Here is a 23,387-nt window from a genome sequence, read left to right as displayed (position 1 = left end):
GTCATTTCCTCATAGACGTCTATGGGAGCAGAGGAGTCGCCCCCTGCTGGTCACTACACAGAAGTAGTCATTTCCTCATAGACGTCTATGGGAGCAGAGGAGTCGCCCCCTGCTGGTCACTACACAGGAGTAGAGTCATTTCCTCATAGACGTCTATGGGAGCAGAGGAGTCGCCTCCTGCTGGTCACTACACAGAAGTAGAGTCATTTCCTCATAGACGTCTATGGGAGCAGAGGAGTTGCCCCCTGCTGGTCACTACACAGAAGTAGAGTCATTTCCTCATAGACGTCTATGGGAGCAGAGGAGTCGCCCCCTGCTGGTCACTACACAGAAGTAGAGTCATTTCCTCACAGACGTCTATGGGAGCAGAGGAGTCGCCCCCTGCTGGTCACTACACAGAAGTAGTCATTTCCTCATAGACGTCTATGGGAGCAGAGGAGTCGCCCCCTGCTGGTCACTACACAGGAGTAGAGTCATTTCCTCATAGACGTCTATGGGAGCAGAGGAGTCGCCCCCTGCTGGTCACTACACAGAAGTAGAGTCATTTCCTCACAGACGTCTATGGGAGCAGAGGAGTCGCCCCCTGCTGGTCACTACACAGAAGTAGTCATTTCCTCATAGACGTCTATGGGAGCAGAGGAGTCGCCCCCTGCTGGTCACTACACAGAAGTAGTCATTTCCTCATAGACGTCTATGGGAGCAGAGGAGTCGCCCCCTGCTGGTCACTACACAGGAGTAGAGTCATTTCCTCATAGACGTCTATGGGAGCAGAGGAGTCGCCCCCTGCTGGTCACTACATAGAATGACGCTCTAAAAAGAAGCAGTGGAAACGAATTCAGCGTATGAAATATTTAATCAGTTTCTTTGATGCCTCATGAACAAAATCATGAGTTTGTGCAGCAGCATATTGATCGTTATGACATCACTGCAGGATCTCTAAATAAAACACTTCCTGTAGTCTTTCCTGTTACGGACACAAGGTTGTTGCTTACCTAGCTAGCAGTTAGCCTGCTAGCTAACCTTCACAGCTGCTGAACCGGTTCTACAGACTCAAACCTGCCAATAAACTCACCAGATTCAGTCGAACTGTCCCAGATCTCCTCCTGCTTCCGGTTTCCAGCTGTTTAATAAAAGTTTCTGGAAAAGTTTGAAGAGACGTCAGATCCAACGAGACAAAAACACACTTGATAGTCCTCTCCTTTTCCTACTCCTTAAGGACGCATACGTCACTTCCGCTGCGACTTGCCTCTGACCGCGGGTTGGAGGACACATCGGACGCTGTGACGGTTCAATAGATGCTTGTTTATACTTCCTATTACGAAGAGCAATGGATCAGTTATGAACCGGAAGTATCTCGTTCTAAGTCGTTGTGTGAGGAGGAGACGTTCCGCTTCTGAAGTCACACCCAGAACGATCATCACGTTTAATGATCGAACTCTTACCTTTAGTGTAAATATCAGCGGAACAGCACGGGGAGTATTTCGTTACCATGGCAACGTCTGGTCACCCCTGTTTATTATGTCATTGCAATAAAGTGAGAGTAATTCTCCAGAGCAAAGTGTCCATCGAAGGCTTAAGACAGTTGTTCCAAACCTTTTAAATCCATTGCATTATTATATATAAACTATAAATTAAATGTTTTTCTCTCTAAACGATGTACACATTACCTACATTTTCCACTTCAGTTTTTTTTATTTTCTTTTACTGAAAATGAAATAGCAATAACATGTAGGACACACACAGTTCAAGTCATTTTATTTCTTAGGTGCAACTATATAATATAGTTCCCTAATTCTACAACTTGTTGGCAATTGTTTTTTAGTTTTAAATTGTTTTACCAGTGTTCAACGGAAATAACACTCAAAAGTCAGAGGTCATCCTCTACTTCCTGTTTCTTCTTCTACAACTTCCAAAAGTGGTGTAATCACAAATCAATAAAATCTTCCATTTTATTTTGTCACTTTTAACATTTAAACTGTGCAAATGAATCAAATTCTGACACCGAAAATACTCAGAAACCACAGAGGAACCCAACAGACTGGGAGCCTAAACAGGGAAACCATTGTGGGAAGTTATACTGGCACATATTAGATACTCATACGGGTAAGTCATAGACCGAACTCATACTGGGAACTTGGATTGACATATTGGGAACTTATACTATGTTGGGAAATACAGGCAACTGAGAAACTGGATTTAGGAAACTACTTTGACATACTGGGAACTCATACTGGCACATATTGGAAACTTTTACTGTCAACCCATTCTGGGAACTCATAATGGGAACCTATAGTGGGAACTCATCCTGGAATATACTGGGACCGTATCAAGGGAAAGCAAAGGGTAAGCAACTACACTGGGACCTCATACTGGGGACTTATACTGGGAGCTCATTCTAGAGAATCGTTCTGGAAACCTAAACTGGGAATTTATACTGGTAATATTTACTGGGACGCACTGGGAACATATCCTGGGACATCTTAACTGGAAACCTCTAATCAGTGTTTCTGCTGGGATCAATGAATTGTCCCACTGGACATCATTCTAGTTTATCTTATACTAGGTCTTTGCTGGTTCTTACAAGGTTGTACTGGGCCCTACAAGACATTTTTTTGTAATGGATCCAGCTGGTCTCTACTGGTCTGCTGAGCTACTCTGTGGCTGAAGTGGATTTCCCAGCATACTTTAGTAAACAGGACGTAAAATTTGATGCACAGCATCAGTAAGACCAGCAACAATGTCCCCACTGAGGAGGACATGCTGGCTGATAACACCATGGCGATGTCATGGCAACACTGATCCATTCTCACTCACACACACACACACACACACACACATAGTTCTTTAGTACATCAGGCAATCAGAAGAAGACCTGTCTTCCCAGCTTTGTAAAGTTCACTCTGATTGGCTGCTCCGGTCTGTTCCTTCTTCTCTTCTATTGTCGCTCTCAGATGGACGCAACTCCTTCATTATCGCTGATCCTTCCCATAATCCTTTACTCTATTGGACATGGGCAGGTGAGCAAATTTCAGACCCGCGCAGTTGTGTCATCACGGATCAGGAAGGTCAGAGGTATCCACTGTAACCTGCAGAACCAGTCAACACAGACATTGATCAACAAGGACAAGAACCCCCCCTCTATGAGTCCTACCTCAAGGGTTGGTCCCCAGCCCTCTGTAACTAGTCCCCAGCCCTCTGTAACTAGTCCTCAGCCCTCTGTAACTAGTCCTCTGCAACTAGTCCTCAGCCCTCTGTAACTAGTCCTCTGCCCTCTGTAACTAGTCCTCTGTAACTAGTCCTCTGCAACTAGTCCCCAGCCCTCTGTAACTAGTCCCCAGCCCTCTGTAACTAGTCCTCGGCCCTCTGTAACTAGTCCTCGGCCCTCTGTAACTAGTCTTCGGCCCTCTGTAACTAGTCCCCAGCCCTCTGTAACTAGTCCCCAGCCCTCTGTAACTAGTCCCCAGCCCTCTGTAACTAGTCCCCGGCCCTCTGTAACTAGTCCTCGGCCCTCTGTAACTAGTCCTCGGCCCTCTGTAACTAGTCCCCAGCCCTCTGTAACTAGTCCCCGGCCCTCTGTAACTAGTCCTCGGCCCTCTGTAACTAGTCCCCAGCCCTCTGTAACTAGTCCCCGGCCCTCTGTAACTAGTCCTCGGCCCTCTGTAACTAGTCCTATGCCCTCTGTAACTAGTCCTCTGTAACTAGTCCTCAGCCCTCTGTAACTAGTCCTCTGCCCTCTGCAACTAGTCCTCGGCCCTCTGTAACTAGTCCCCGGCCCTCTGTAACTAGTCCTCGGCCCTCTAACTAGTCCTCTGCCCTCTGTAACTAGTCCATGGCCCTCTGTAACTAGTCCTCAGCCCTATGTAACTAGTCCTCAGCCCTCTGCAACTAGTCCTCTGCAACTAGTCCTCGGCCCTCTGTAACTAGTCCTCGGCCCTCTGTAACTAGTCCTCGGCCCTCTGTAACTAGTCCTCGGCCCTCTAACTAGTCCTCTGCCCTCTGTAACTAGTCCCCAGCTCCCTGTAACTTCTCACACTATCTCTATAACTCATAGATCGTAGATCTCTGTAACTAGTGTCCAGGCCTAGTCTTGGGTCCCATCACCTTGATGAAGATGGTGTCGTCTTTGATGTAGCTGCCAGTCTCCAGGAGAGTCTGAGAGACAAACAGAGGACAGCCAGAGGCAATGTTCATCTCAGCTGCAGGACGCCTGAAGCTGCTGCTGTTTGGATCCGGCTTGAAGGCATCGCCCAAGTGTTTCCTTAATGGACCCTGGTCCATGAGCATCAGAGTCACCTACCAGAGCAACAGAAACATCAACAAGCAGACAGGTGAGTAGTCAGATGTGTGCAGGTCCCTTGGTGGTTTGGGAAGGTGACTTTCTGTCAGAGGTGAGCTCATCTGGTTTATCTGAGACCTTTGTGGTGCATTAACGAGTCTCACAGAAAGCTCGCAGCAGGACAAACTAATACTACTTGTATAGTTGTGTCTTGTTGCATTGAGTATAGAAGCGATATTGAGCGAGCTGTGCTAAACATGAAACGCCAAATAATCAAAGCAGTGCATGAAGCTGTTCTACTCGTGCCACATGAAGTCAGTAGATGCCCCCCCGCAAAGCTGCTGCCACTGTTGTGTTTATTTGAAATATCTAATGTTGGTTGACAGGGAGATTGTTGACCCTAACCGACTTCAACTTGTTGTAATGCAGAGGATTTGGATGCACATGCTTTACTGATCCAACACCGTGTTAGAAGGTGTGTGAGAGTCCTTCAGAAAGCAGGAAAGTCACTGGTCAGTACCTTCTGTTTGAAGGGCCAGGGCAGCAGGGCGTCGTACTCGCCTCTCATCACCACGAAGAACAGGGACAGGTGCGTCCCCTTGCCCATGCCGTCTCCGTTCAGGTAGACGCGGGCGCACATCTTGTAGCCGAAGTAACCGGTATAAAATGGCTGTGAGTAGAGCGAGAGCGTCTTTGCCCCCACGGCTTCTTGTTTCCTTCTCTTGTAGTCACGGATCTTCCAGATCAGGGTTCCGTTGTAACTCGCGGTCTCCAGCACCTGGAAACGCAGGTCCATGTCGGCTAGTCGGATCTCATGGACACTCAGCATTTCATCATGTCGTTTCAGCTGATTCTCCAGGGTTGCTGCAAAGATGTGAATATTTGTTTTTACATTATCCCAGGCATTACTAGTGCAAATACTATAGTGTGTGTGTGTGTGTGTGTGTGTGTGTTCTGACCCAGAGTGTGTGTTGTGGATCCAGTCCCACTGCGTCCCCCTTGTTCGAGAGTGTTCAGTCTTGTCCGGACATTCTCTAGGGTTCCCCTCAAGTTTTCCACCTCATCTCGGAGGCCACGGAGAGATCGAAGCTCCAGTTCCACCTCCAGGAGCTTCTCCGAGTGAGAGCTCATTAGTTTCTACGGAAAGAGAGAGGACTGTCGATGCAGGCTCAGAAGAGTTCTTCTACCGTAGCTGACAGTTCCCAAGTCATACCCCAGTGGTGCTTTAGCCTAGACTGAGATTTAAACATTATTCAAAGAGTGGACATGTTCCGTCCCTCCCACAGGCCAACGACATGCAGCTCAGGGGAGGATGTGGATCTGAGCCTGAATGCTCCAAGTACAAGTTACAGTACATCCATTCTGTTGGCTGGAAACACAAATATTTGCTTATTGTCTGGTGTTTTGATGACATGTGGCCTTGGTAAAGGCTTTACCTGCATAGTGGCCAGCTTCTGCTCCACCTGCCGGTTCTTCTCCCTCAGCTCGTCGCTCTGGTTCTCCAGTTCAGAGAGTCGAGTGCTGAGAGCAGGAAGCACCTTGTACCTCTCCAATAGCTCACCTTTCATGTCCTCCACCTGGAAACGCACACAGAGACCAGTCACACAGCGAGTCCTCTGCTGCGTGGCCTCAGCCCGGTTGCTATGGTTACCTTGTTCTCTAACACAGAGTGTTTGTTGGCTATCATTCTTAGGTGTTCTCCTGCCGAGGTGGACTCATGTTGCCTCATATCCTGGTTCAAACCCTGAAGCACAAAGAAGGACCTCATCATCTGCAGTAAGGAGAATAAACGGTAGGAGGGGGGGGGGGGGGGGGGGGGGCAGGTACCTGGAAGGTGCAGCCATAGCGGTGGAACTGGCAGCACACCTGAGCTTTGGGACAGTCGTTCTGGTGGCTGGACAGCTGATAAATACAAAAGCATTCAATCAGGGTCGTTACCACAAACCGCTGGATTGCAGAAGATGAAGAGCACAACTACCTCACTCCGGGGGAGGGAGGAGAAGGAGCAGTGGTTTGGACACGATACAGGGAAGGCTGGACACACCGTCTCCTTGTGTTTCTGCAGACAGTGAGATAACGTGTCAGTCAGCTGATGTATGTAGTTACAGAAGTGAACTGCAGAGACCGCTTTGCTCTTTATTCACCAAAACCATCTGCATCTAGTCCCCAGACGTCTACGTGTCGAGAACTAGAGCGGGTCTACCTGCAGGGTGATGTCACGAGTTACCTGCAGGTCAGTCATTGGCATCTTTGTCATACAGAACTCGCAGCTGGTCTCTCTGTGTTTACATTTCCAGCTCAGGTGGTCGGGGATCTCTTTCCTCATCATTCGCTCCTTACATTTACCCAAAGGACAAGGTACCTCGAAGAAAGGACACACATTCAGGTGGTCCTGCAGACAGACAGGCGAGAGACAGACAGTTTCTAGTCAGTCAGTTAGACGTAGGAATTATACAGCCAATCAGAGAGCAGGATTCGCTTTCTCTCACAGGAATCTGCTGCAGACTCATCTGCTCCTGACAGCCGTTAGCTTCACTGCGACAATAAACTTTCAGAGCCATGATCTCACGATGGCAGCAGACGTCTCTGAAGATCTAAAACATAAACAGAGCTCAGTAACTGGTGATGTTTGATAAAGTAATGATCGCAGTCATCTGCTACCCACCTTGTCTTTGAAGAGAGGCTCCATGTCAGCTGGACACACCGGGTTAGGATGACTACAGGAGCAGAGAGGACATTCATTTACTGATGACAAGAAATGGCAGCAATGGTGAGATGAGCAGACAGGACAGGAGGACAAGGACAAGGAGACAGGCTGAAAGGCTTCAACACCAGGATCAGTTGAGTGAACACGAGGTTAGCGTGTTAGCTTGTTACTGATGAAGCAGCAACATTACAGTTACTGAAGAAATCAAAGATGACATCTCTGACTCAGCGTCCACATTCCATTCCAGCAGTTGTTAAACTCATGACAATGTGCAGCATGGTGGGAAGAGAAGGTGAGTGAATACGAGCTAAGTATCACAGAGAACACTATCTGTGTGTTGGCCGTGTGCGACGTTATGTACGAACATGAGGGCCTCCGTCTCTAGCTGTCTCACATTCTGTCTCACATTCTGTCCGTCTTACCTGAGAATGTCGTTGATGCAGCTCTGACAGAAGCGGTGTCCACATTCCGTCTGGCGGGGCTGACACAGGACCAGGCTGCAGGCCTCACAGCAGTATTTAGCTTCGGGAGTCAATGCAAAGTGGTCTCTGAATCCTTTGTGCAGAGGTAGGAACCCTGCAGGGACACCTGGAGACACACCTGACCTGAGTTCATCTCACAGACAGACAGACACACACACACAAACACACACTTACTTTGAGGCGTGGTGTCGCTGGGGGGCCACGGATTGACTTGACGGTGAACGGGTGAAGCCACTGAGAGGGCCGGGGTCAGGGAGGGCGCCACCTGCTGGAGGGGAATCTGCACCTCCCTCCCGTCAGCACTCCTCCCCGCTGACATGACCTGGGGGGGAGGAGGGGGAGAATGGTGACGTCAGCAGAGGAGCGCGGCCTTTGAGTCATACATTGACACTCATTAAGCTATCATTTAAATATAAATCTCTTCATTTTGAAATAAAGTACTTTGCTTCTAAATAGCATTACTAACTTTAACATAGTGCCCACATCTCCTTACAGTCGAATTCCAGGTGTCAGAGAAGGAGAATGAAGTGCTAGCAGGGCCTGAAATTTCCGGGTGTGAGCAGTGAGTGGGTTGCCATGGTAACTCCTGTGAGGCATCTGTGGGGGGGGGTCTGTGGGGGGGTCTGTGGGGGTCTGTGATGTCCTAACGGATCTTGGTGTGTAAGAAGAATAAAACGTGATGTTGATGAGGACGAGAGCTGCTTGTTATTTCCGGGGGGGTGGCGAGCTGATCCAGCAGACTTAGCCTGCTCTTTGGATGTGTTGCTATGGTGATTTTGCCAAAATGTTTGCCTTGTGAAACCCAAAAGCCTGACTCATGTAATCTTATCCTGAAAATGATCCGGCTAACTCAGTCATACGTGAGGAACAGGGCCCTGACGTTAGCTTCTTTAGTTCATTGTTTCTATGCAGTTCGTTTAATAGCAATGATTTAGTGTATGTATAGACACACACACACACACACACACACACACACACACAGAGAGACACACACACACACATGGACACAGACACAGAGACATAGACACACAAAGACAAGCACACACAGCGATACACCCGCCTACACAAAGACACACAGACACACAGCTAGCCGTTGAGCTAACCCTAGCCGCTAGCATGCCGTCGGCTCCTTCCAGCTGCTCCTCAGGTTCCTCTCAGGTTCCTCTCAGGTTCTACTCACATGAATCTCCTCCGCAGGCCACAGCTCCACTCAGCAGCTCCTCCGTGCTCGGTCTCTCTCTGGGATTCAAACCGTCAACCTGCCGCTGCCTCGGAGCCTCCGGGCCTCAGGCGGACTCCTCATGGTTCGGGTTCTATCGGTCCTGTGTGCTTTTGAGGGTGAACTCACCGGGATCCAGTTCTCGGATCCAGAGCGAAGTTCTGATCACACTGGAAACCCCCTCGCTGCTTCCGCCCAGGAAATCCCCCAGAAACGTTTCAGCCTCCGACCACCAGGGGGCGCTGTTTATAATATTATATAATATAACATATGTACATTACATGATAGATATCATACAATATATATAACATATATAAATACACTTATAATATGTGTATATGTTACATATTTAATATACATTGTACAATATATTATAAAATACATAACTGTAAAATAGTATAATTAAAAAGTAAATAATATGATAGTATAACATAATATAGTATAGATAGTATAACAAAACACTATACTGTATATGAGTAAATCAAAAAAAAAGAAGTGTATATTTTTATTGATACGATTACACCATGTACGTAGACGTGTCAGTCTTTGAACATTTAACCATAATTTGATCCGTCAGCCTCGTCACACATCGTCTCTCCCCAGAATCTCAATGAGATGTTATTGTAATTGTTGACGTGGTGTATTTTCCTCTTTTTGTTAGGAGACCAGCTGTGTAAATAAAGATAATAATTACCATTACGGCAAGTTTATTTATTTTTTACACATTTTTTCTCATTGTCAAAACTGAACTTAGAAAGAAGAAAAGATAAAGAAACAAAATCATTTATTGATGATATTTTAGTTTTTTGTCATGTGACCGATCATCCAACTTGATGAAGCTCCACCCTCAAAGAGAAAAGATTCCAAACTAAACATTGATGTAGAGGAAACCCTCTTTGATATCACATTGGTCCAGAGAGGCTTGTAATGACACAAACCTCATTCCTGACCAATAAAAGTTCAACTAAAATAGAAGGATAAACTCATGACAGCATCATAAAACTAGTGGGCGGAGCCAGAGAGTCAAGAAGGCAGCGGCTTCTGAGAGTCCACGGGGGAGGACGAGTCCTGCAAGAGAGCACACCAACGTTAGACTAGTCCCGCTGTATCAGTCCATCCACACAACACAGGAGGGAGGAAAAATCAGTGCTGCTGTAAAAATATCTATTAAATAACTATTGATTACTACACCTAAAAACCTCACCTCCTTTGTCTCTGTGAAGTCCTCGTCCTCAGCAGTACACTCCTCCATCTTGTCCTCCTCTCCCCCAGGTCCTCTTCCCCCTCCATCTGTCCCATGTTCAGCCTCCCACTCCTGAAGAACCTCATCCAGGTTGAACCTCCTTCTGTAGTTCACCAGGAAGTTCTTCACCTGAACCACAGACTTGTTACCAATCACATCCGAGATGGCCTGGAAGTCCCGCCCATACTTCCTGATGGCTGCGTGTAATTGGAAGAGGGAGAGGATTCATTCTAAGAGATCAAAGTCCACTTAAAAAGTGATAATATCTAGTATTTAAAGGAAGAATGAACAACAATTAACGCTCCTCATCAAATACGAGGATGACACCACAAGGGACGAGTCCGGGTACATCGGACCTGAACTTAAGACCACAGCCACAGAACAAAACCTCATCCGCCTACTCAGGAAAGCTGGACTGAACCAGCACCGTCTCATCCAGGCCTGCAGAGGACTGATGGAGCATCACGGTCTGCTTTGGTAACACCACACGGGCAGAGAGGAACATGGGGACAAAACGTCCTTCCATGGACTCTATGTAGGTGCAGCGCTGCGTGACAGACTCACTGCACCCAGCTCGCTTTCTGCAGACGCTGCACGTACTACCTGCCGGTTAGGTACTTATGTGCAATATACACTCACCGGCCACTTTATTAGGTACCCCATGCTAGTAACGGGTTGGACCCCCTTTTGCCTTCAGAACTGCCTCAATTCTTCGTGGCATAGATTCAACAAGGTGCTGGAAGCATTCCTCAGGGAGTTTGGTCCATATTGACATGATGGCATCACACAGTTGCCGCAGATTTGTCGGCTGCACATCCATGATCCGAATCTCCCGTTCCACCACATCCCAAAGATGCTCTATTGGATTGAGATCTGGTGATTGTGGAGGCCATTTGAGTACAGCGAACTCATTGTCATGTTCAAGAAACCAGTCTGAGATGATTCCAGCTTTATGACATGGCGCATTATCCTGCTGAAAGTAGCCATCAGAAGTTGGGTACATTGTGGTCATAAAGGGATGGACATGGTCAGCAACAATACTCAGGTAGGCTGTGGCGTTGCAACGATGCTCAATTGGTACCAAGGGGCCCAAAGAGTGCCAAGAAAATATTCCCCACACCATGACACCACCACCACCAGCCTGAACCGTTGATACAAGGCAGGATGGATCCATGCTTTCATGTTGTAGACGCCAAATTCTGACCCTACCATCCGAATGTCGCAGCAGAAATCGAGACTCATCAGACCAGGCAACGTTTTTCCAATCTTCTATTGTCCAATTTCGATGAGCTTGTGCAAATTGTAGCCTCAGTTTCCTGTTCTTAGCTGAAAGGAGTGGCACCCGGTGTGGTCTTCTGCTGCTGTAGCCCATCTGCCTCAAAGTTCCACGTACTGTGCGTTCAGAGATGCTCTTATGCCCACCTTGGTTGTAACGGGTGGTTATTTGAGTCACTGTTGCCCTTCTATCAGCTCGAACCAGTCTGGCCATTCTCCTCTGACCTCTGGCATCAACAAGGCATTTCCGCCCACAGAACTGCCGCTCACTGGATGTTTTTTCTTTTTCGGACCATTCTCTGTAAACCCTAGAGATGGTTGTGCGTGAAAATCCCAGTAGATTAGCAGTTTCTGAAATACTCAGACCAGCCCTTCTGGCACCAACAATCATGCCACGTTCAAAGTCACTCAAATCACCTTTCTTCCCCATACTGATGCTCGGTTTGAACTGCAGGAGATTGTCTTGACAATGTCTACATGCCTAAATGCACTGAGTTGCCGCCATGTGATTGGCTGCTTAGAAATTAAGTGTTACGAGCAGTTGGACAGGTGTACCTAATAAAGTGGCCGGTGAGTGTATATATATATATTATCCGTTAGGTGATAAAGGTGCTTTCCTCCACCTCTCAAATGTGTAAGATTGCGATAAAACTCCTTCCTTTCCCCTCTGTTCATAATTGAGGAGCAGCATTCAGAACCAGCCTATTGAGAACCTGTTTATTTAATCTCCTTCTGTGTAGGGCCGTGTGCTCCGACCCTGATGGGGTTTCTGTAGTAGCATCGCTAGCAGCGGCTCTTTAATCCGCTCCCCCAGGTTTGAAATGCTGAATGTTTTGCTCGTTTGAATGGCTCTCGTACCGGAGACAGATTCTTATTGTACACGTCATCTGAGCCAGTTGTCTTATAACTTTATCCTGACAAAGAATAACACACAACAAACTCTCTTTACAGGGTAAAACACCCCGACACAACAGCTTGGGACACATTTTGTAATACTAATAATTGTACATTTATAAAAGAAATTCCCCACCGAACTGCATGCTGGGTACACAAGAAGAGATGAATGAAAACACGGGAAAAGAGCGACACAGGAGGAGATGCACCAACACAACGTGGGTCCAAGAGAGAAGTCTGTCAAGCCTCTGGTGGTAGCACTACTAGCCACAACACGCTAACAAGCTAACACGCTAACACGCTAACCAGTTGCCAGTGAGGCAAACAGCTGATCAGGGAGCTGTACTTTTCAGGGTCAATGAATGAATGAATGGGTTTACTTGAAAAAGCGATACCGTCACATACCGGAATACTGTCAGAATCTTTCTAAATACTGTGGCAGTCTTTTGAATATTTATCCAACCACGGTGTGATCTACAGGTCCCTGAGTCAGCGGGTGATCCCTGAGCTGCTGTTTTTACAGCCACCAACTCGTCAGTTCAGGCGCGTTTACAAGTATGAGAATGAATCTGTTCTAAAAACATATGAATTTCAAACTCAAATGAACAACATGACCTTTCCAAAACGTGGGGGGTTATATTTTATAGGTTTTCATGACCATCCGAACCCTGCAGGTGGATACAAGTGGTTCAGTCACATACCTTGTACAGCAAGCAGCTGCTCTTCGGTGGTCCAACGATTGTTAAACTTCTGATTCACCTGAAGCGGGAAAAGACAAAGCAACACCAACATTGTCATTGTGGACTTCTGCAGTCATGTGGTTTGTGTGCGTCACCATGGTTACCTCAGGCTGCCTGAACTCGTTGACTCCTGAGCAGATTTGGTCCTTCAGAGAACCGTTGGACTGTTTGATGTTCTGAATCTGAAACACAGCGATATAAGTTGGAGCACAGGTGCCCAATAAGTCAATTCAAAATCGATCAATACCAAAGGCAGTGCCAGTAGAAAAAAATGTGGTTGGGAGCCAACTAGAACTTGAGAGCGCTAATTATGGATCCTTGCTTATCTTTGGTTTAGTTTGGGCCGATGGGAGGGTTAGGGGGTGTATGTGTACCGATTTTAAAATCTCTTTGAGGCAAGGTGCGATTTGGGTAGTAAAAAATGAATTGTTTAGATTCAACATCTTCTGTTTAATGGCAGATTTAGCAGCTCCAAGCCTTATAGTATTGGACACACTGATTAGATACCTGCTATATGGCCTCATTCTGTTGTCCAACCAGAGATCAACTGATCATTCTGGAACAAAACTGTCTGAAATGGGGTTTGAAGGTAAAACCAAAGAGAATAATTGAAAACAGAAAACCCAGAATCCTTTAGATTACCTTCCATCACATGTCATTTAGCTGACGCTTTTATCCAAAGCGACTTACAATAAGTGCATTTCAACCATAGAGACACAAACTCAGAAGAACAAGTAACAACAAAGTGCAATTTTCATCATATAAGCAGTTTCAAAACATGTTATAGAAAGTGTCGTTATAAGTACAATTTAAGTGCTAAATCCTTGAAAACCCATTTCACAGGTTCAATCCAATCTTAACTCTGTATGTGATTTACTGCTGAGATCTGAAGGCAACGTTCTGCGTATGTTTTTATATTTTATAGGAGCATCATAACGGTCTTCTGCTTTTGTGCTGGGGGGGAGGTCAAGGCCCTGTGAGACTCGCCCGTGGTCTGATGGCGTAGGCAGACCCCCATGTGCCCATGTGAGGCTTTCAGGACAGAGGACGTCACATGTGTCCAGACTGTAAAGCCCTCTGAGGCTAATTTGTAATTTAATAAATTAAATTGTGCCCAGTTCTTTTTCGTCTCCATTACTTGGTGGTTGCGCTTTAGTCTTTGTTACATTCATACTAATCAAGTCATTATTAAGAACTGAACTGAGATGGGAGACAGAAAGACAGACAGACCTGTCTCTTTATGGAGACCAGTTGACAGTCCAGCTGTCTGATGAGTCCCTGAGCAGACGAAGACGAGAGAGAAACAACATCCTGCTGATTCAAGAACATTCCTTTGGGAGGACGCTTCTTCAACCGCTGAGACGCCTTGCTACCTGTCTGCATGTGGACAGGACAGACAGAGGACAGACAGGTTACCACTAGCTCACTGAAAGAAAGACAGCCTTTGTCTCGGCTCTGTTACCTTCAGTCCAGGGGCTGGTTTGACATCTGACCTCTCAGGTCCAGAACTCAGCTGAAACCAAACCAGTCTGTCATTTAAAAACTGTGTGTGTGATTTAAACATTAAACAAACATCCAGTTCGCTTTGAACAAAGTCTATAAACAGTAAACAATAGTTTACCTCCTTCTTGTTGTCTTTATTCGAGTCGAGCTCAAAGTCAACCGGAGGATTTATGTTTCTTTCCTCGACTTCATCGTCACTGAAAGATTCAATTATTTATTACATTTTTTAGAAAACAGTTGGGTCCCCATTATGTTGCTTGTTGAGTTACCTGACCTGTGCTTTCTGTCAGGTTACCTGTGCAGATTGCAGCTCACCTGTCGCCTCGCTCTCTTTTGTGTTTTCGGGTCTGTCGGTCCATCAGACTGGTTTTACTGCGACTTTTCTTCCAGGAGTAATAGAAGCGCACCAGGCTGGCCATGGCCTTATCAGGGAGCTGCAGAGACACAGGGCTTGATGAAGCTACACAGCAGCAGATGCACTCTGACCTGCTCACTAGTGGAACGCACCATCTGCTGGATGCGGTGGAAGCTCTTCCCGTGGAAGCTGAACGCCTGTTCAAACAGAACTCTGTCCTCCACCGTCCACTCGTCAGGGAAGGGGGTGAAGTTCGGCAGGTCGGCCAGAGACTTCTCAATGTTGTGTTTGTGCCAGAAGAGCATTCCCAGAGCCTGGAGAGAGAGACACTGTCACATACACCCACCTAAAGGAGTATTAGGAACACCAAACCAATACTGTGTTTGACCCCCTTTCGCCTTCAGAACTGCCTTCATTCTACGTGGCATTGATTCAACAAGGTGCTGAAAGCATCTTTAGACATGTTGGCTCATATTGATGGACAGCATCTTGAGGTTGATGGAGATTTGTGGGATGAACATCCAGGGCACGAAGCTCCCGTTCCACCACATCCCAAAGATGCTCTATGGGGTTGAGATCTGGTGACTGTGGGGCCATTTTAGTACAATGACCTCATTGTCATGTTCAAGAAACCAGTTTGAAATGATTGGAGCTTTGTGACATGGTGCATTATCCTGCTGGAAGTAGCCTTCAGAGGATGGTACATGGTGGCCATGAAGGGATGGACATGGAAACAATGCTCAGGTAGGCCAGGGCTTTTAAACGATGCCCAATTGGCACTAAGGGACCTAAAGTGTTCCAAGAAAACATCCCCCACACCATCACACCACCACCAGCAGCAGCCTGCACAGTGGTACCAAGGCATGATGGATCCATGTTCTCATTCTGTTTACTCCACCGTCTGAACGTCTCAACAGAAATCCAGACTCATCAGAGCAGGCAACATCTTTCCAGTCTTCAACTGTCAATGTTGGTGAGCTATGTGTAGTGGAGATGAGTGGTACCGGTGGGGTCTTCTGCTGTTGTAACCCATCCACCTCAAGGTTCTGCTTCAAGCTCTGCTGCTCACCTCGGTTGGAATGAGTGGTGATTTCAGTCAAAGTTGCTCTTCTATCAGCTTGAATCAGTCGGCCCATGACCTCTGACCTCTAGCATCAACAAGGCATTTTCGACCACAGGTCTGCCGCATACTGGATGTTTTTCCCTTTTCACACCATTCTTTGTGAACTCTAGAAATGGTTGTGTGTGTAAATCCCAGAAACTGAGCAGGTTGTGAAATATCAGACACCAACAACCAGGCCACGCTCCAAACTGCTTAAATCACCTTTCTGTCCCATTGTGACATTCAGTTTGGAGTTCAGGAGTCTTGACCAGGACCACGCCGCTGAATGCATTGAAGCTACTGCCATGTGATTGGTTGATTAGATAATTGCATTAATGAGAAATTGAACAGGTGTTCCTAATAATCCTTTATATAGTACCACTCAAAAGATTGGACAGACTCTAAAAGACACCACTGTAGAACTTTAGGAATACAATGCAACAGAAGTGGACAAGAAAAAGACAAGAGAAAAGAATAATAACGACCACAGGATAGACCAGCAGCAGATATTTATAGCCGGTATTGAAGTCATCATTTTGGTGTGCACACATTCATATATATATATATATATATATATATATGTGTGTGTGTGTGTATGTGTGTGTGTGTGTGTGTGTGTCAAAGTGTGACCCTCACCTGCTCCATGTTGTAGCCGTGCTTCTCCTTGGCGATGGCGATGTACTCGTCCACTGGAAGAAAATATATAGGGTCAAATATACAATTAAAGCTGCGTCACATTGATGCTGTTAGATGTGCTGGTTCTTACACTGAGTCTGGTTCAAGAAGCTGCTGGGGATCCAAACCAACATGCCAAGGTTCTCTCTGAGCTGAGCTGCCTGGGCCACGTCTGATGACACAGAGTTATGATCATTGCATCATGGAGTATAATAATCATAGTAACAGTGTTATGATCATTGCATCATGGAGTATAATAATCATAGTAACAGTGTTATGATCATTGTATCATGGAGTATAATAATCATAGTAACAGTGTTATGATCATTGCATCATGGAGTATAATAATCATAGTAACAGTGTTATGATCATTGCATCATGGAGTATAATAATCATAGCAACAGTGTTATGATCATTGTATCATGGAGTATAATAATCATAGTAACAGTGTTATGATCATTGTATCATGGAGTATAATAATCATAGTAACAGTGTTATGATCATTGTATCATGGAGTATAATAATCATAGTAACAGTGTTATGATCATTGCATCATGGAGTATAATAATCATAGTAACAGTGTTATGATCATTGCATCATGGAGTATAATAATCATAGTAACAGAGTTATGATCATTGCATCATGGAGTATAATAATCATAGTAACAGAGTTATGATCATTGTATCATGGAGTATAATAATCATAGTAACAGTGTTATGATCATTGTATCATGGAGTATAATAATCATAGTAACAGTGTTATGATCATTGTATCATGGAGTATAATAATCATAGTAACAGTGTTATGATCATTGCATCATGGAGTATAATAATCATAGTAACAGTGTTATGATCATTGCATCATGGAGTATAATAATCATAGTAACAGAGTTATGATCATTGCATCATGGAGTATAATAATCATAGTAACAGTGTTATGATCATTGCATCATGGAGTATAATAATCATAGTAACAGAGTTATGATCATTGCATCATGGAGTATAATAATCATAGTAACAGAGTTATGATCATTGCATCATGGAGTATAATAATCATAGTAACAGTGTTATGATCATTGCATAATGGAGTATAATAATCATAGCAACAGTGTTATGATCATTGCATCATGGAGTATAATAATCATAGCAACAGTGTTATGATCATTGCATCATGGAGTATAATAATCATAGTAACAGTGTTATGATCATTGTATCATGGAGTATAATAATCATAGTAACAGTGTTATGATCATTGCATCATGGAGTATAATAATCATAGTAACAGTGTTATGATCATTGCATCATGGAGTATAATAATCATAGTAACAGTGTTATGATCATTGCATCATGGAGTATAATAATCATAGTAACAGAGTTATGATCATTGCATCATGGAGTATAATAATCATAGTAACAGTGTTATGATCATTGCATCATGGAGTATAATAATCATAGTAACAGAGTTATGATCATTGCATCATGGAGTATAATAATCATAGTAACAGTGTTATGATCATTGCATCATGGAGTATAATAATCATAGTAACAGAGTTATGATCATTGCATCATGGAGTATAATAATCATAGTAACAGAGTTATGATCATTGCATCATGGAGTATAATAATCATAGTAACAGTGTTATGATCATTGCATAATGGAGTATAATAATCATAGTAACAGTGTTATGATCATTGCATCATGGAGTATAATAATCATAGCAACAGTGTTATGATCATTGCATCATGGAGTATAATAATCATAGTAACAGTGTTATGATCATTGCATAATGGAGTATAATAATCATAGTAACATGAACTCTCAGGTAGTAAAACCAGCATGAACAATTCTATGATAAATATCCACCATGTCGGACTCCTTCTATGTCTAAGATACTTCCAGCAATAAATCCTGATTCCTAATGAAGGGTTGTAAACACTGAAGAACAAACAGACACTACTATTAATTGCAATAAATTATATTATTGAAATTTAAAAAACAATTTCATGCCACTAATTACAAAATGACAATGTGACATAATAGCATAACAATGCAAGCACACAATTTGCATCTGCATCAAGCTGCTTGTTCCTCACTGAGAGCAGAACACTGGACTAGATCTCCACTCTTTGCTGTCCTGCTCCTAAATGGTGGAATTTGAAAACCGGGTTCATCGATTAATAGAAAAAATAATCGACCGATTAATCGATGATCAAAATAATCGTTAGTTGCAGCACTAGTCAGCCTGCGTAGGCTGAATAGGCTACGGTTTTAATATTTAGTGTAAAATGTATAATCTTATTGATCAGCTGTAACGTCCTCCTCATGATGGCTACAGCAGTGGGACATGAGCGTGTTTGCATCCTCACAAAGAGACACGTGGAATGTTCAGCCCTTTCGTCCATGAGTCCACATTGTGGCTTCCTAATAAAGAGGACACAGGGTGCATTGATCCCAATCACACTCTACCTTATCAGAACTATTGATCCGTCAGATATACGCCTAATAGTAATCCACCTAAACAGCTGTCATATGAATTTAGATTAAATAATCACATTCAAATAAACTAAATAGAGACTTACAGCTGATTTAAACACATTCATGTTGAATATTTTCTAGCATGAGTTTGCATTATTGTTCATACATTTTGATGATTTTACATTTTTCCTATTTTGCTGGGATGAAATCTCTTTTTTGGTTTTAAAACATGATGTTAAACTAAAATTTAAAAAAAAAAACAGAACTAAAACCAGTCCAACCCAGAACCACGAGCTGTGCAACGAACATGACAGAAGAAGACAGATCCTTTAAGTGATCTGTCTAGAAGATGTAATGGCTGCTCCATTGTCATAATTATTATCATGATCAGAACACGAGTCCTACTGATGTAGAACCAGTTTAACGTGACTTAACCAGTTTGAGGGGACGGTTAAGCAGCAGCAGGCACTTTCAGTGCTAGTGTTGTTCGAGGCTACCACTCCGGGTTCCGATTAGCTTACTCTTACCCGGGTCAAAGTCCGGAACGAGCGCCTGGTACTGCGTCCCAACCCGCATCCCTCCTCCACCTGCCAGCACGCACACAATAGAAGGCAGTATTACTCAGTAGTAGTACTCCAGACTACACGCAGTACACCGCAAAACTACAGCGTTCGAGGCTACCCACCATGCTCCTCGTCGCTGCTCGAGCCGGAGCTTCCTTCTTCCCAGCAGCTGTTGCTGGTTCCATTACCGGACAGGCTCTTTCCGACTTGGGTCGCCGCTGCTCCGGGTCCGCTGCCAGTCGGACCTCTGCCTCTCCTCTTCCCCGGAGCCTCCGGGTTTCTCTCCAGCATCGCCGGCATGAGGAGGACCGAGCTGCTGGCTGCTAACTCAGGCTAACGGCTATCTAGTTAGCTTAGCTGCCCTGCTAGCAGAACTGAACTGAGTAACCAGCCCGTAGCTGAGCCCAAGTGTTCCGTCCGCGCAGCAGCGAGAGGGATTCGGTGTTCGGGTGGAGACTGTGAGCAGGAAAAGACCCGTAAGATGAAGCTAAAGGCGAGATGCTAACAGCTAACCCGAGCCCGAAGCTCCACTGTGAAAAGTTACAAACAACCGGAACCAGAAGAAACCAGATGGAACCAGACCGACACCGGACGGGCTGACTCACAGGCACGAGCGGGAGGATCGATAAGAAGAGCAGGAGAACTGATCAGAGATCAGGCGCCCTGGAGCTGATCAGAGAGGGAGGGAGGGAGGGAGAGGGGGGGAGGGAGCGAGGGGGGGGTTATGAAAATAATCATTACACTGAGAACTAGATCAATAAAAGATCTGCTGGAGTAATATTAATTAGATGCATTGGCCCAAATGTGAATAATAACCTCATCATGACGTCACCGTTACAGGATTATATACATACTGACATAAATACACATCATGGGTCTGAAATAAAATGTTATATGACGCTCAAATACACCAACTGCAGAGATTCTGCGTAATTAATAAACAATACATCAAATGAAATCAATGTAATTAACTCAGTGACCAGAGCAAACTCACCGTCACATTTAATTACAACATAGCATTCATTTATTGACAAAACCACCCATTAAATCTGCTGCACTAAAGTAGCACAGAGTATTATTTGCATCTGAGGGGAAGAAATGAACTAAATAATAAACCAACTTGATCAACAAATGAACAGCTACTAGAGAAGTAAAACACTACAGAAGCTGACTTGTTAAAAGCTGTTACGTATTTACAGACAACGTTCATCCTGAACTAAATACTGAGATCTGCTAGCTAGCTTTCTGTTGGACAGAAGTCACGTGGCCCACTGACCAATCAGAGCGCACGTTACTGCTGCGCTGTACGTTAATGCAGACGTACCTCGGTGCTTGTCACTCGTCACTTTGTTTAGCTGGTGCACTTTATCTTTATTTTTATTTCTTTATTTTTATTTTTATTTCTAATTGAATCTTATCTCCTCTTACTTACTAACCCATGGCTTTAGCTTTAGTGTACTAACCCATAGCATATATTTTATTATACTTTTATTTTATGTTTATCTTATTGCTGCACTATGTAGTCATTATTGTACTGTCTTCTGTTATGCACCAACCGCCAAGACAAGTTCCATGTATGTCCAACATATGATGGCAATAAACGCTTCCTGATTCCTGATTCCTGATTGGAGGACCCGGCCAACGACCGCTATTGGCTGATCCAAGCAGTAGTTGTGACACTGCATACTATGAATAATTATATTATGTTCTAAAAAATAGAATAACGTTCTAAAATGGGTATTGGGTAAGATTTCCCCTTTAAAAATAAACATCAAGAAATTCTGCATGTTGCCATGGACTGACACTGAATACTTAAATTATAATTATAACCATGGGTTTTCATACGAAAATAATATCAAACAGAAAATTATTCAAAGGTATGTAGTGTCCTAACTACATCTCTGAGATTTATAATTAACCAAACCGTTTAAAAATCGGTTGAAAATGGAGCATGTTATTATTATTTAAAGTACATGTATCACCACCGACACAATGTTATGGATGAGCGAGCTGCCCCTACCAAGATGGCCGCCATGTGCGGACGTGCTACACTCCACCGTAAGACATCGAGCCTTTATATATATGTCTGTGGTCTGGCCTACGGGGGACTTCCTGCTTGCGTCATCAGCTGTTCCTCCGCCGTTCCCGTTGCCTAGCAACACGTGGCGACAGTGAAGGTATAAAACTGCAAAACTAAATACCAGAGGTGGGAACAAGTCACTGTTATGCAAGTCACAAGCAAGTCTCAAGTCATTGCCCTCGAGTCCCGAGTCAAGTCGAGTCAAAGACGAAGCAAGTCCCAAGTCGAGTCACAAGTCAAAGCCAACAAGTCTCAAGTCGAGTCACAAGTCGTACCATTTTATCTTCGAGTCATTTCGAGTCCTTTTATTATAGTGGGGACGGGGAACCCTGGGTGATGGTGCGCTGCCTCACAGACCTAGACTACGAAGGGAAGGGTAATGGTGGATCGACTGTGACTGTGTTATAGTACTGTAACGCTCACCCCAATGCTGCAGCGTAAATAAGGAGGCGATGACTGGCTTGCAACTCCGCTGCATTTATTTATATAAAACAACTCAACTTCGGTCACTGTTGGCCGTCACCACGCCAAACGAACACTTCCGCATACACGGACCCCCAAAACTCGGGTTGTCTCGCGTAACTACATCTGGTAACGGAGCATAACGTGAACACATGCAACATCTGCATAACTGATTAACTAATAACTTTAACTCAGCTCATTACACTACTTTAAAACGGACGTTGACATAATGTTGGCGAGGATTTCCATCGGAGTCTGAATCCGAGTTCAAAGATCCCGATGTTTGTAACCATGAACGAGCTGTCTCGTTGATACGGTCAAATGGACTGCAGTGATTGGATGTCATGCAGCGCGCGCTCTCTGCATACAGGTGCCGCACATTTTTTTGACAGATGCAGATAAACAGAGCGGCGCGGTGGTGTGAAAATGTTTTCCCCCAGTTTTCATGGGAAGTAGCAAGTCTTCTCGAGTCAAAAGGCTCGAGTCCAAGTCAAGTCACGAGTCATCGGTGTTCAAGTCCAAGTCGAGTTGCAAGTCTTTGTACGTTTTGTCGAGTCGAGTCTCAAGTCATCAAATTCATGACTCGAGTCTGACTCGAGTCCAAGTCACATGACTCGAGTCCACACCTCTGCTAAATACAGATAGAGAAGGCTACTTCTTATTTCATTTCATTTAGGAGGATGTGGTTCACCTTCAGAAATACTTCAGGCTCAGAGATATCATTTCCAGTAATTTTAAATTCAAATCAAATAGTTACGCCGTGAACTTTAAGCTAAAAGTAATATTGCAATCTTAAGTCAGAGAAAATCAGTACAGTTAAAAAAAACACACCCAGCAAACACATTTATTAACTTGTATGCACAGACTTTTTTTTGCATATCCGAGCTAATTGAAATGTAACTTAAGATATTACAGAATATGTCCAAGCTACAGAAGCTGAATGTCACCACACATCATTCTCCCTCAGCTTCATCCTGCTCTCTAAATCACAACGAAATGTAGAGTTAGTTTTACACTAAACTAAATCGAGAGTTAGTTTACTAACTCCTCAGTCTCCGTCATGAATAAATTACATTTTCGCCGGCCTACACTGCATGATGGGATATGCTGGGCTGCAGAAGAAAGATCAGATGTGTTTAGCATAGCATTTACCCGACAAACCCCAATCCATAAAAACAAGGATATTTTTAGAGAGCTAACACTCTGCCGAACGCTGAGATTTACTCGTTCATATGTTCGTCAGATCATAAGAGATTTTTTGAGCAGATAAGAAAAGGTCTACTGTCTGCTTTCTTTGAGAAATATGTCAGCAGATGTAACACCAGTGCGAATAGTT

At 44.5% G+C, this 23,387-nt stretch overlaps 3 protein-coding genes across 4 annotated transcripts in view; all 3 read right to left on the bottom strand.

Annotated features, from left to right (window-relative positions):
- mipol1 (mirror-image polydactyly 1) overlaps window positions 1–1,491 on the bottom strand; it is a 31,369-nt gene extending 29,878 nt beyond the window's left edge. Inside the window, exons 1-2 of the mRNA XM_062557385.1 lie at window positions 1,443–1,491; window positions 1,073–1,120 (exon numbers count right to left, since the gene is read on the bottom strand). Coding sequence (XP_062413369.1) covers window positions 1,073–1,120; window positions 1,443–1,491 — 97 coding nt within the window. The remainder of the gene's footprint in view (window positions 1–1,072; window positions 1,121–1,442) is intronic.
- A 247-nt stretch (window positions 1,492–1,738) lies between these two features.
- traf3 (TNF receptor-associated factor 3) lies at window positions 1,739–8,996 on the bottom strand. 2 transcript variants are annotated; one of them, XM_037485857.2, is made up of 14 exons: window positions 8,646–8,996; window positions 7,640–7,787; window positions 7,406–7,583; window positions 6,942–6,993; window positions 6,766–6,870; window positions 6,504–6,668; window positions 6,255–6,335; window positions 6,104–6,178; window positions 5,928–6,020; window positions 5,713–5,853; window positions 5,236–5,413; window positions 4,797–5,140; window positions 4,102–4,293; window positions 1,739–3,086 (listed from the first exon to the last, which is right to left on the bottom strand). In XM_037485857.2, the coding sequence occupies exons 2-14, from the start codon at window positions 7,782–7,784 to the stop codon at window positions 3,051–3,053; spliced, it is 1,785 nt and encodes a 594-aa protein (XP_037341754.1). In that variant the 5' UTR covers window positions 7,785–7,787; window positions 8,646–8,996; the 3' UTR covers window positions 1,739–3,050. The 2 variants fall into 2 exon arrangements, with proteins under 2 accessions (XP_037341754.1, XP_037341755.1); XM_037485858.2 differs by having other exon boundaries at window positions 7,406–7,571; window positions 8,646–8,994.
- A 177-nt stretch (window positions 8,997–9,173) lies between these two features.
- On the bottom strand, window positions 9,174–20,172 carry rcor1 (REST corepressor 1). The gene is made up of 13 exons (XM_037485859.2): window positions 19,632–20,172; window positions 19,474–19,533; window positions 16,563–16,643; window positions 16,433–16,485; window positions 14,847–15,008; window positions 14,655–14,773; window positions 14,458–14,536; window positions 14,299–14,349; window positions 14,067–14,213; window positions 12,941–13,018; window positions 12,798–12,855; window positions 9,889–10,124; window positions 9,174–9,752 (listed from the first exon to the last, which is right to left on the bottom strand). Exons 1-13 carry the CDS (start codon window positions 19,807–19,809, stop codon window positions 9,708–9,710), a joined length of 1,347 nt encoding a protein of 448 aa, XP_037341756.2. The 5' UTR covers window positions 19,810–20,172; the 3' UTR covers window positions 9,174–9,707.
- Between the last annotated feature and the right edge of the window lie 3,215 nt (window positions 20,173–23,387).

This window comes from Pungitius pungitius, chromosome 14 (genome assembly GCF_949316345.1).
Source record: "Pungitius pungitius chromosome 14, fPunPun2.1, whole genome shotgun sequence".
Taxonomy (NCBI): Eukaryota; Metazoa; Chordata; class Actinopteri; order Perciformes; family Gasterosteidae; genus Pungitius; species Pungitius pungitius.
The sequence above is the reverse complement of the archived record's forward strand: the minus strand, read 5'-3'. Positions and strand labels throughout refer to the sequence as shown.

Coding starts and splice junctions, on each gene's coding strand:
- rcor1 (XM_037485859.2), bottom strand. CDS start 19,809: ATGCCGGCGATGCTGGAGAGAAACCCGGAGGCTCCGGGGAAGAGGAGA. Junction 19,534..19,631: donor GAGCAGCGACGAGGAGCATG/GTGGGTAGCCTC, acceptor GCGTGCTGGCAG/GTGGAGGAGGGATGCGGGTT. Junction 14,350..14,457: donor ATAAAGACAACAAGAAGGAG/GTAAACTATTGT, acceptor GTTTGGTTTCAG/CTGAGTTCTGGACCTGAGAG.
- traf3 (XM_037485857.2), bottom strand. CDS start 7,784: ATGTCAGCGGGGAGGAGTGCTGACGGGAGGGAGGTGCAGATTCCCCTC. Junction 6,994..7,405: donor TGCATCAACGACATTCTCAG/GTAAGACGGACA, acceptor CTGCTCCTGTAG/TCATCCTAACCCGGTGTGTC. Junction 3,087..4,101: donor ACGACACCATCTTCATCAAG/GTGATGGGACCC, acceptor CTGGTTCTGCAG/GTTACAGTGGATACCTCTGA.